General features: G+C 39.7%; 1 protein-coding gene across 1 annotated transcript in view; it reads right to left on the reverse strand.

The window, feature by feature from the left end:
- Positions 1-12,089, reverse strand: part of LOC311123139 (NLR family CARD domain-containing protein 3-like) — a gene marked incomplete at its 5' end in the record, with an annotated part of 17,995 nt that extends 5,906 nt beyond the window's left edge. The window contains 5 exons of the mRNA XM_084197406.1: positions 775-948; positions 2,259-2,432; positions 9,417-11,257; positions 11,712-11,864; positions 11,994-12,089. Coding sequence (XP_084053532.1) covers positions 775-948; positions 2,259-2,432; positions 9,417-11,257; positions 11,712-11,864; positions 11,994-12,089 — 2,438 coding nt within the window. The remainder of the gene's footprint in view (positions 1-774; positions 949-2,258; positions 2,433-9,416; positions 11,258-11,711; positions 11,865-11,993) is intronic.
- Between the last annotated feature and the right edge of the window lie 1,372 nt (positions 12,090-13,461).

The raw sequence follows: 13,461 nt of genomic DNA on the forward strand, positions 1-13,461 counted from the left end.
TAGTATTTGGTCCCATATTCTTTGAATGCAATGACTAAATCAAGCCTTTGACTGCCATGATTGAGAAAGATCATGAATGAATCATGAATAATAATGAGTGAGAAAGTTACAGAGGCTACAACAAAACATGCTAAGCTCTCACCATTACCAATAACAGAGGGGGTATGATCCTTGTTCCTCTGTAACTTTCTCATTCATCATCATTCACGATTCATTCATGATTATTCATAATCATGGTAGCATCCACATGAATGTAGAAGTGTTCAGAAACATTTTCTATTCTTACTGACAATAGAAGTGAAGTGACTCCAAAATGACAGGACATTATTCACCATTCAGTTTCTATTAGGAAAAACATAATCCAAAACACAACCAAGACAAACTGCAAATGTTTTCAACAAGTTTGTAGAATCACAAGCTTGATGTAATCACTGTGGGTAAGGAATATGGGACCAAATACTAAACTTATGACTAAATGAATTCATCCAAATAATTACGACTTATTCAAATGGGAGAACTAGACACATAAAGTGCTTTCATATCTAAACGGAAAAACAGATATGTATGAAAAACCTAAAATAAAAGTTGACATTCTGTACTGTTGCCTAATATGAAACATTATATCTCAAATCCAAAATGCTGGAGCATAGCACCCAATTTAAAACTGTAAGCTTCACTGTCCAAACACATATGGTGTGGACTATGTGTGCCTGGTAAACACATGTGGATCTGGTGAACAGTTATCACTTGTTGACCAACTACAGGAATACTGACCTCAGAGTCTCCAGTTTACAGTGGGGATCCCCCAGTCCAGCAGAGAGCAGCTTCACTCCTGAATCCTTCAGGTCATTGTTACTCAGATCCAGCTCTCTCAGGTGTGAGGGGTTTGACTTCAGAGCTGAGACCAGAGAAGCACAGCCTTCCTCTGTGACTAGACAGCCTGACAGCCTGCAAAGAGTCAAATCATATTAAAACCACACTGCAATTCTTTGGTGGTGAAAATTGTGGCAGTATATTTTTACAACATATTCAGATATATCAGTGTCCTGAAACCTGACATATCCATTCATAAATGAATGTATCATTATTAGAAATGATCATAATATTGCTTGTAGAGAGAAACATGTATAGTACGAATATTTGAGTAGACTGACCAGACCAGTTTAAAAAGCAGTATCAGTCAAAAGACAGACAGTGAGGTATCAGATTTAGATTGTATTGAGTATACAGTCCACACCATATCTATTTTGACAGTGAGGCTAACATTTTAAATGTGGCTCTATACTCCAGCATTTTGGATTTGTGATCAAATGTTTTATATGAGGTGACAGTATATAATGTCACCTTTTATTTGAGGGTATTTTAATACATATCTGTTTCACCATTTAGAAAAATAAAAGCCCTTTATGTATCTAGTCCCCCTTTTTCAAGAAGTCAAGTATTCTGACCAATTAACTTATAGTGTATTAAAGTAGTCAAAAGTTTAGTATTTGGTCCCATATTCTTTGAATGCAATGACTAAATCAAGCCTTTGACTGCCATGATTGAGAAAGATCATGAATGAATCATGAATAATAATGAGTGAGAAAGTTACAGAGGCTACAACAAAACATGCTAAGCTCTCACCATTACCAATAACAGAGGGGGTATGATCCTTGTTCCTCTGTAACTTTCTCATTCATCATCATTCACGATTCATTCATGATTATTCATAATCATGGTAGCATCCACATGAATGTAGAAGTGTTCAGAAACATTTTCTATTCTTACTGACAATAGAAGTGAAGTGACTCCAAAATGACAGGACATTATTCACCATTCAGTTTCTATTAGGAAAAACATAATCCAAAACACAACCAAGACAAACTGCAAATGTTTTCAACAAGTTTGTAGAATCACAAGCTTGATGTAATCACTGTGGGTAAGGAATATGGGACCAAATACTAAACTTATGACTAAATGAATTCATCCAAATAATTACGACTTATTCAAATGGGAGAACTAGACACATAAAGTGCTTTCATATCTAAACGGAAAAACAGATATGTATGAAAAACCTAAAATAAAAGTTGACATTCTGTACTGTTGCCTAATATGAAACATTATATCTCAAATCCAAAATGCTGGAGCATAGCACCCAATTTAAAACTGTAAGCTTCACTGTCCAAACACATATGGTGTGGACTATGTGTGCCTGGTAAACACATGTGGATCTGGTGAACAGTTATCACTTGTTGACCAACTACAGGAATACTGACCTCAGAGTCTCCAGTTTACAGTGGGGATCCCCCAGTCCAGCAGAGAGCAGCTTCACTCCTGAATCCTTCAGGTCATTGTTACTCAGATCCAGCTCTCTCAGGTGTGAGGGGTTTGACTTCAGAGCTGAGACCAGAGAAGCACAGCCTTCCTCTGTGACTAGACAGCCTGATAGCCTGCAAAGAATCATATTAAAACCACACTGCTATTCATTGGTGGTGAAAATAGTGGCAATATATTTTTTCAACATATTCAGATATATCAGTGTCCTGAAACCTGCCATATCTATTAATAAATTAATCAATGTTTCATTATTAGAAATGATCATATATTGATTGTAGAGAGAAACATGTATAGTACACATATTTGAGTAGACTGACCAGAGCAGTTTAAAAAGCACTATCAGTCAAAAGACAAACAGTGAGGTATCAGATTTAGATTGTATTGAGTATACAGTCCATACCATATCTATTTTGACAGTGAAGCTAACATTTTAAATGTGGATCTATACTCCAACATTTTGGATTTGATATCAAATGTTTTATATGAGGTGACAGTATATAATGTCACCTTTTATTTGAGGGTATTTTAATACATATCTGTTTCACCATTTAGAAAAATAAAAGCCCTTTATGTATCTAGTCCCCCTTTTTCAAGAAGTCAAGTATTCTGACCAATTAACTTATAGTGTATTAAAGTAGTCAAAAGTTTAGTATTTGGTCCCATATTCTTTGAATGCAATGACTAAATCAAGCCTGTGACTGCCATGATTGAGAAAGATAATGAATGAATCATGAATAATAATGAGTGAGAAAGTTACAGAGGCTACAACAAAACATGCTAACCTCTCACCATTAACATCAAATAAAAGGTGACATTCTGTACTGTTGCCTGATATGAAACATTATATCTCAAATCCAAAATACTGGAGCATAGCACCAAATGTAAAACTGTAAGCTTCACTGTCCAAACACATATGGTGTGGACTATGTGTGCCTGGTAAACACATGTGGATCTGGTGAACAGTTATAACTTGTTGACCAACTACAGGAATACTGACCTCAGAGTCTCCAGTTTACAGTGGGGATTCCCCAGTCCAGCAGAGAGCAGCTTCACTCCTGAATCCTTCAGGTCATTGTTACTCAGATCCATCTCTCTCAGGTGTGAGGGGTTTGACTTCAGAGCTGAGACCAGAGAAGCACAGCCTTCCTCTGTGACTAGACAGCCTGACAGCCTGCAAAGAGTCAAATCATATTAAAACCACACTGCTATTCTTTGGTGGTGAAAATTGTGGCAGTATATTTTTACAACATATTCAGATATATCAGTGTCCTGAAACCCGCCATATCCATTCATAAATGAATGTATCATTATTAGAAATGATCATAATATTGCTTGTAGAGAGAAACATGTATAGTACGAATATTTGAGTTGACTGACCAGACCAGTTTAAAAAGCAGTATCAGTCAAAAGACAGACAGTGAGGTATCAGATTTACCGTATTTTCCGCACTATAAGGCACACCGGAGTATAAGCCGCAGCAGCTAAATTGAATGATGTGTACATATATAAGCCGCACTGGACTATAAGCCGCATGTGTTTTAATGTTTAATTACCATATGTAAGGGATCGTGCACAGAGGGGATTGTCGGGAAAGAGATGGCTGCTTGAGAAAGCTCCCATTTATTAACATTTCAACAAACAAGTTGCATATTTGCATAACGTATTCCAGCAAAATTAGTTAATAGCCTCATAATCATTTAACCACTTCACTTTGGTTATTTTTGAAAAACCTTGAAAAAGTGTGCACATCTTTGAATATTTATCTACATTATAGCCTACAGTAGTCCCATAACAAAAAACAAAGCTTACAGCGCTTGACGAGGCAATATCAATGGCTAAATTAAATGTGTTTTTTTTTAAGTGCAAAATAAAGTGCCTGTAACACGACAGTAAGCGCGTAAGCCTAAAGTTGCAGCAACACGGCTGCTTAAAATATACGGAAATCAGCCTACCAGAAAAGTCATTAATCCTCGTCTTCATCTTTTAGGCTAAGGTGCAGTACACGGCTGTAACCAGAAAAGTCAAGTCATTAATCCTCATCTCTGTCATCTTCATGCGTACTAAAACCACCAAAGTCCTCATCTTCAGTGTCGGAAACGAACAGGCTCAGGCTGGCTTCGTCAGCCACTCTCCTCTCTCCTTCGTTGACGCTCTCAAAACCAACGAACTCCTCTTCGTCACTGTCGGAATCGAACAGCCTCTGAAGGGCCTCAGCTGTGGCGGCGTCCTCCTCTTCATCACGCAGCAGTCCAGCCTTTCTGAACCCGTTAATGATCGTGGATGTTTTGACACTCCTCCACGCTATCAGGATCCACTCGCAAACTTGAGCGAAAGTTGCTTTTCGCATGCGACCAGTTTTGGTGAATGATTTATCGGCGCTAGTCATCCACGCCTCCCACTGAACGCGTAGTGCCACTTTGAACGCACGATTGACACTGATGTCGAGTGGCTGCAGATGGTTCGTTGTGCCCCCAGGAATCACAGCTGGAATCGAGTTTGTGCTCTTGATGGCTGCTTTCACATTATCCGTTATATGGGCCCTCATGCTGTCCAAAACGAGCAAAGCTTTTTTTTTGGCGAAAGAATCCTCCAGGGCGCTTGACGTAGCACTCATTCAGCCACTCATTCAGCCACTCATTCAGCCACTCATTCAGCCACTCATTCATTACACTTTCCATCATCCATCTTGTTGACTTTAAAGGAGATGCCGTTCAGGATCTTTTCTTTTGGCATTGTAATCTGCTTAAAAATCACCATTGGCGGAAGCTTTAATCCAGATGCTGGGCAGCCAAGAACACAAGTGAAATTCGTTCTCTCGTGACCAGTGGTTCTCAATGTGATGGACGATTCACCTTTCTTGTTAACAGTCCTAGTGAGAGGCAGGTCAAACGTCAAAGGCACTTCATCCATATTTATGATCTGGTCCGGTCCGATGGAATATTCCTCTATCATTCTTTGTGTGAATTCGCCGAAGTTTGTTATTTTTTCCTGGTAGTCGGGAGGGAGTTGCTGACACACAGTCGTCCGCGCCCTGATGGAGAGTCCCTTTCGTCTCATAAATCTGAAACACCAGGATGGTCCACCTCTAAAATTTTCAATTTTCATTTCGGTGGCGACTGTTTCAGCTTTCAGTCGGATCTGCACGGTGGAAACACCTCGGCCGTCTGCTCTCTGTGTGTTCACCCAATCTTCAAGAAAGTCTTCAAGTTCGGGCCATCTGCTTTTATTACTTCTGAAAGCTTTTTTTGACTTTTTGCATTGAGACAGTTCTTCCCGCTGGCGTCTCCAACGTCTCACCATTGACTCATTGATGCCAAGGCTACGTGCAGCAGCTCTATTTCCTTCGTTTACAGCCAGATTGACTGCCTTTAACTTAAAAGCTGCATCATATGCATTTCTACGTTTGTTTTCCATAATGAGGGTTTGTGCATGAAAACTTCCTTTGAACAAACTGTCTCGCTCTCGTAATGTCTGTCTGTCTTGCTCTCGTTCTGTCTCTCGTTCTGTCTGTCGTACCACTCTCGGTTCCACTTTTACTTTTGCGCACTACCTGTCTCACTCTTTTCCGGCCTCCAGCTTTTCCTGCTGGAGCCCGCCGCTTAAAGGTGGGGGGCGCGGACCGGTCATAGAGTCCATAGAGTTAAAGTTGGTGGACTGTAACCTGTAAAATCCATAGATTTAGGAGGTCTTCTAGTGGCCGTTAGCTGTAAAAATCCATAGATTAGCCGCACCGTTATATAAGCCGCAGGGGTCGAAAAATGGGAAAAAAGGCGCGGCTTATAGTCCGAAAATTACGGTAAATTGTATTGAGTATACAGTCCACACCATATCTATTTTGAGAGTGAAGCTAACATTTTAAATGTGGCTCTATACTCCAGCATTTTGGATTTGAGATCAAATGTTTCATATGAGTTGACAGTATATAATGTCACCTTTTATTTGAGGGTATTTGAATACATATCTGTTTCACCATTTAGAAATGAAAGCACTTTATGTATCTAGTCCCCCACTTTTGAAGAAGTCATAAGTATTTTGATAAATTCACTCATAGTGTATTAAAGTAGTCAAAAGTTTAGTATTTGGTCCCAAACTCATTGGTTGCATTTGCAGTTTGTTTTGGTTGTGTTTTGCCCGATAGTAACTGAATGGTGGATGATGACTGGAGTAATTTTCTGTCTAAGTGAGTAGATAACATGTTTCTAAACATTACTAAATTAATCCTGATGATGACATGATTAAGAAAGATCATGAATGAATCATGAATAATAATGAGAAGTCATAAGTATTCTGACCAATTCACTTATAGAGTATTAAAGTAGTCAAAAGTGTAGTATTTGGTCCCATATTCTTTGAATGCAATGACTAAATCAAGCCTGTGACTGCCATGATTGAGAAAGATCATGAATGAATCATGAATAATAATGAGTGAGAAAGTTACAGAGGCTACAACAAAACATGCTAACCTCTTACCATTTCCAATAACAGAGGGGGTATGATCCTTGTTGCTCTGTAACTTTCTCATTCATCATCATTCACGATTCATTCATGATTATTCATAATCATGGTAGCATCCACATGAATGTAGAAGTGTTCAGAAACATCTTGTATTCTTACTGACAATACAAGTGAAGTGACTCCAAAATGACAGGACATTATTCACCATTCAGTTTCTATTGGGAAAAAACATCATCCAAAACACAACCAAGACAAACTGCAAATGTATTCAACAAGTTTGTAGAATCACAAGCTTGATGTAATCACTGCAGGTAAGGAATATGGGACCAAATACTAAACTTTTGACTAAATTAATTTGTCTAAATAATTATGACTTTTTCAAATGGGAGAACTACATAATAAAGTACTTTCATTTCTAAACAGTAAAATATACAGTGAGGGAAAAAAGTATTTGATCCCCTGCTGATTTTGTACGTTTGCCCACTGACAAAGACATGATCAGTCTATAATTGTAATGGTAGGTTTATTTGAACAGTGAGAGACAGAATAACAACAACAAAATCCAGAAAAACGCATGTCAAAAATTTTATAAATTGATTTGCATTTTAATGAGGGAAATAAGTATTTGACCCCTCTGCAAAACATGACTTAGTACTTGGTGGCAAAACCCTTGTTGGCAATCACAGAGGTCAGACGTTTCTTGTAGTTGGCCACCAGGTTTGCACACATCTCAGGAGGGATTTTGTCCCACTCCTCTTTGCAGATCTTCTCCAAGTCATTAAGGTTTCGAGGCTGAATTTTGGCAACTCGAACCTTCAGCTCCCTCCACAGATTTTCTATGGGATTAAGGTCTGGAGACTGGCTAGGCCACTCCAGGACCTTAATGGGCTTCTTCTTGAGCCACTCCTTTGTTGCCTTGGCCGTGAGTTTTGGGTCATTGTCATGCTGGAATACCCATCCACGACCCATTTTCAATGCCCTGGCTGAGGGAAGGAGGTTCTCACTCAAGATTTGATGGTACATGGCCCCGTCCATCGTCCCTTTGATGCGGTGAAGTTGTCCTGTCCCCTTAGCAGAAAAACACCCCCAAAGCATAATGTTTCCACCTCCATGTTTGACGGTGGGGATGGTGTTCTTGGGGTCATAGGCAGTATTCCTCCTCCTCCAAACACGGCGAGTTGAGTTGATGCCAAAGAGCTCGATTTTGGTCTCATCTGACCACAACACTTTCTCCCAGTTCTCCTCTGAATCATTCAGATGTTCATTGGCAAACTTCAGACGGGCATGTATATGTGCTTTCTTGAGCAGGGGGACCTTGCGGGCACTGCAGGATTTCAGTCCTTCACGGCGTAGTGTGTTACCAATTGTTTTCTTGGTGACTATGGTCCCAGCTGCCTTGAGATCATTGACAAGATCCTCCCGTGTAGTTCTGGGCTGATTCCTCACTGTTCTCATGATCATTGCAACTCCAGGCCAAGGGAGATTGACAGTTCTTTTGTGTTTCTTCCATTTGCGAATAATCGCACCAACTGTTGTCACCTTCTCACCAAGCTGCTTGGCGATGGTCTTGTAGCCCATTCCAGCCTTGTGTAGGTCTACAATCTTGTCCCTGACATCATTGGAGAGCTCTTTGGTCTTGGCCATGGTGGAGAGTTTGGAATCTGATTGATTGATTGCTTCTGTGGACAGGTGTCTTTTATATAGGTAACAAACTGAGATTAGGAGAACTCCCTTTAAGAGTGTGCTCCTAATCTCAGCTCATTACCTGTATAAAAGACACCTGGAAGCCAGAAATCTTTCTGATTGAGAGGGGGTCAAATACTTATTTCCCTCAATAAAAATGCAAATCAATTTATATAACATTTTTGACATGCGTTTTTCTGGATTTTGTTGTTGTTATTATGTCTCTCACTGTTCAAATAAACCTACCATTAAAATTATAGACTGATCATTTCTTTGTCAGTGGGCAAATGTACAAAATCAGCAGGGGATCAAATACTTTTTTCCCTCACTGTATATGTATGAAAATCTTTAAATAAAAGGTGACATTCTGTACTGTTGCATAATATGAAACATTGTATCTAAAAACCAAATTTAAAACTGTAAGCTTCACTGTCCAAACACATATGGTGTGGACTATGTGTGCCTGGTAAACACATGTGGATCTTGTGAACAGTTATCACTTGTTGACCAACTACAGGAATACTGACCTCAGAGTCTCCAGTTTACAGTGGGGATTCCTCAGGACAGCAGAGAGCAGCTTCACTCCTGAATCCTTCAGGTCATTGTTACTCAGATCCAGCACTCTCAGGTGTGAGGGGTTTGACTTCAGAGCTGAGACCAGAGAAGCACAGCCTTCCTCTGTGACTCCACAGCCTGACAGCCTGACAGAGAGATCATCATGATTTCACAAACTGTTAATTTAACACCAGTAGTGTAGAAGGACAATGGCAGATATTTTGATTTATTCTCTTAAACAACTTATAGATTCATCTTCCGTCTCCTAGAATTGTATGGTCATATTGTTAGACTAATGTGAACATCAATGCATTGATTCAATATATTATTTAATAATACATATGTCTCTAAACTGAATATTCCTTCCTGATGATTAGTACTTAAATGTCATTTTATGTACTCACAGAGCAGCTCTGGAGGCTTTGACCACTGGCAGCAGCCTCAGAAGACCTTCCTCTGATCTGGAGTATTTCTTCAGGTCAAACACATCAAGCTCCTTTTCTGAAGTCAGCAACACAAAGACCAGAGCTGACCACTGTGCAGGTGACAGTTCTTCTTCTGAGAGACTTCCTGAGCTCAGGTAGCTTTGGATCTCCTCCACTAGAGAATGGTCATTCAGTTCATTCAGACAGTGGAACAGATTGATGCACCTCTCTGGAGAGGGATTCTCCCTGATCTTCTCCTTGATGTACTTGACTGTTTCTTCATGGCTCTGTGAGCTGCTTCTTGTCTTTGTCAGTAGACCTCGTAAGTGCTTCTGATTGGACTCCAGTGAGAGGCCCAGAAGGAAGCGGAGGAAAAGGTCCAGGTTTCCTGTCTCACTTTGTAAGGCTTTATCCACAGCACTCTTGAAGACTGTAACTTCAGGCTTGTAGTCTCTGAACAGCACAACAAAGTAGCTGAACATTGATTGTGGTTTGGCCATTAGATTCTCATTGTTGTTGATGAATGAGAGGAACACATATACAGCAGCCAGAAACTCCTGAATGCTCAGATGCACGAAGCAGTACACCTTGTCCTGGTACAGCCCACATTCCTCTTTAAAGATCTGTGTGCACAATCCTGAGTACACTGACGCTTCATTGACATCAATGCCAGCCTCTTTCAGGTCTTCTTCATAGAAAATCAGATTGCCATTCACAAGCTGTTGAAAAGCCAGTTTTCCCAGTGACAGAATGCTCTCTTTATTCCAGTGTGGACCAGTCTCTTCTTTCCCAAGATACTTTTCATTCTTCTGTTTGGTATGAAACTCCACAAGGTGTGAGTACATCTCAGTCAGAGTCTTGGGCATCTCTTCTCTCTGGTCTAAACTCAACATGTGTTCAAGGACTGTTGCAGAAATCCAACAGAAGACTGGAATATGGCACATGATGTGGAGGCTCCTTGATGTCTTTATGTGTGAGATGATTCTGCTGGCCAGGTCCTCATCACTGAATCTCTTCCTGAAGTACTCCTCCTTCTGTGGGTCATTGAACCCTCGTACCTCTGTCACCTGGCTAACATACCCTGAAGGGATCTGATTGGCTGCTGCAGGTCGGGTAGTTATCCAGAGGAGAGCAGAGGGAAGCAGATTTCCCTTGATGAGATTTGTCAGCAGAGCATCCACTGAGGTTGACTCTGTGACGTCACAACAGATCTTGTTCTTCTGGAAGTCTAGGGGCAGTCGGCACTCATCCAGACCATCAAAGATGAACAGAACTTTGTACTTGTCGTAGTTGGAGATTCTTGATTCTTTGGTTTCCATTGAGAAGTGATTGAGAAGTTCAATGAAAGTGTGTTTGTCCTTTTTCATCAAATTCAGCTCCCGGAAAGGGAATGAAAAAACTAATTGGACATCCTGATTTGCTTTTCCTTCAGCCCAGTCCAGAATGAACTTCTGCACAGAGACTGTTTTTCCAATGCCAGCGACTCCCTTTGTCAGCACAGTTCTGATAAGTTTGTCTTGTCCAGTTAAGGGTCTGAAGATGTCGTTACATTTGACTGCAGTCTCTGGTCTTGCTTGTTTCCTGGTTGTTGTCTCAATCTGTCTCAGCTCATGTTCATTATTGACCTCTCCTTTTCCACCCTCTGTGATGTAGAGCTCTGTGTAGATCTTATTGAGAAGTGTTGGGTTTCCTTGTTTAGCGATCCCCTCAAATACACATTGAAACTTCTTCTTTAGATTAGATTTGAGTTCACGTTGAAGAATCACAGCACGCTCATCTGAATCTAGAAACAACACAGAGGATATTAATATTACATCTGTTTTAATGCCTACAGTATTGTAAGACTGTCTTATAAAGTTTAAATTATAATCATTTATTCTCTTGTCTGTATAAATCTGTAAAAGTTTTCATAATGCATTACACACTGGTGTGACTGATTTATATCATTATTGGTATTATTGATGGCATTAATAATGTTCTCTCTCTCTCTCTCTCTCTCTCTCCTCTGTCTCTCCTCTCCTCTCTGTCTAAATTAATCACCACAACACATCCCTGCTGCTACTTGATGAGGTCACTAGGTGTTGTGTTATGGCTGCTACAATATCATTTAGTTACACAGCTACTTTAGCTGTACTTTAGCTACAGCTTTTAAATTTTTGTTCTAAAACAGCATTCAACATGAGGCAGACAGCTCTTACTTTTCTCCAGTGTGTCAGCAAGCTCCTTCTGGTTCATTTTCCTCAGGACGTGCAGTGTGATCTTCAGAGCCCCCTCTCTGGCACTGCTCTCCTGCTTCTCATCTTCAGCATCCACCACTTCCTTATCCTGCTTCTGACTCTCAAAGCCTTCTGGGAGTTCTGGACTAAGAATCCTCTTGAACATCTTCAGCTCGTTCTTCACAAATGTCAAAATATTCTCTTCAAGCAACTGAAATAAATAAAGTAAATAAGTTAAGGAAGAGACTAAATGCTTTCTCATTAACACATGAATGAATGATTGACAGATCAACTTTACTTGAGGTAAACAAAAACAAATGTACATAACAGGACAACATACACTGAATATGGAGGCCAGGTCTGTTTGATGACTCTGGGAAGACTGACCACTGAGAATCTCTGACTCTGATCTCTCCTGTTGGTTTCTGTGGACAAAACATTAGATTACAATTTCCTCTTTCAGGGACACACACACACACACACACACACACACACACACACACACACACACACACACACACACACACACACAAACAGGGAGGGAATGTTGTGTTAGTTTAATATTGTTTCAGGACTATGAAAATGGAAAAAAGGATTAGCCTATGGATTATGAAAACAACAAAAATAAATGGGAAAATGGGAGAGGAGAAATGACTAGAGCCAGTGTTGTTTAACTCACTGACCATGACCCATGAGTTCTTCTTACCTTTGTTCAGCAGAAAAGTCTCCCTCTCTGAAGTTTATAGGTTCAGCCATAGATGTGTCACTCTTCATGGACACACAGCTGGGTACAGGGGAGGCTGGTCTCTCCTGCTTGATTGGGCTTCAACACAACAGAGACAAACATTACATCTCTCATCTACTCTGAGCTCAGATGGGGAAACATATGAAGAGTTTCATTCTAAAACGCAATTTTCAGAAATGTTGGTAAATTAGCTTATATTCTTTAAAGAAATTATGAAAGAGATTGGTGTGTTTTTTCACTATCTAATCATGGCATGGGGTTGTTCAATGACAGACATGTATTTGTTTAAAATCTATCACTTGATGGTTTCATTTCAGAGACAAATAATGTGTTTCTTTTGTAAAATGCTATATATCTGCCTCACTCTCAGAGAAATCAGAAGTATTGCTAGGTTTTACACAGTAATAAATGTAACAAATAACCACATTTGTAATAAAGTACTGTACACATGTACAACATTCAATACAGTAATATGAGATCTGTATGTAAAACATTTACATTTTACATTTTAGTCATTTAGCAGATGTTCTTATCCAGGACTGGTTTCCCAAAAGCATCTTAAGGCTAAGTTCATCGTTAGAATCTTCCTAGGAGCATCATAGATGCTTTTTTGCCCTTCCGCATGACTTTATACACAGAAGATCTCCAGTAAACATAGAATCACATGGTTTATCCGTCTCTCTGTGACCGCAGATAAATTCAGAACAAAGTTGAGTACAAATACAAAGTTGCCAATGTCTTTGCAATTGATTCAAACAAGGGACGTATGCAAATTTGTTTCAAATGAAAACCGAGATGACTGCACTAAAATATAAACAGTAGGCTATAGGCCTATTTCAATCATATTGGAATGTATTCAATGTTCAATTAATTGAGTTTTATTTTGCTACTTGTAGATTTCGGTCTGTAATTTGTCTCAATATATTTCATGATGTGTAGCCTAACATGTGAACAATGATGTGCCAAATCTGTGATTTAGAATAAGGCGCCTCAATATTTGCAGCTGTAGGTGGTAATATCTCTCTAGGAGCTGATCCGTCATCAGTATTGGGAAATAATTATA

This window comes from Coregonus lavaretus, assembly GCF_964263955.1.
Source record: "Coregonus lavaretus genome assembly, contig: HAP1_SCAFFOLD_1629, whole genome shotgun sequence".
Classification (NCBI taxonomy): domain Eukaryota; kingdom Metazoa; phylum Chordata; class Actinopteri; order Salmoniformes; family Salmonidae; genus Coregonus; species Coregonus lavaretus.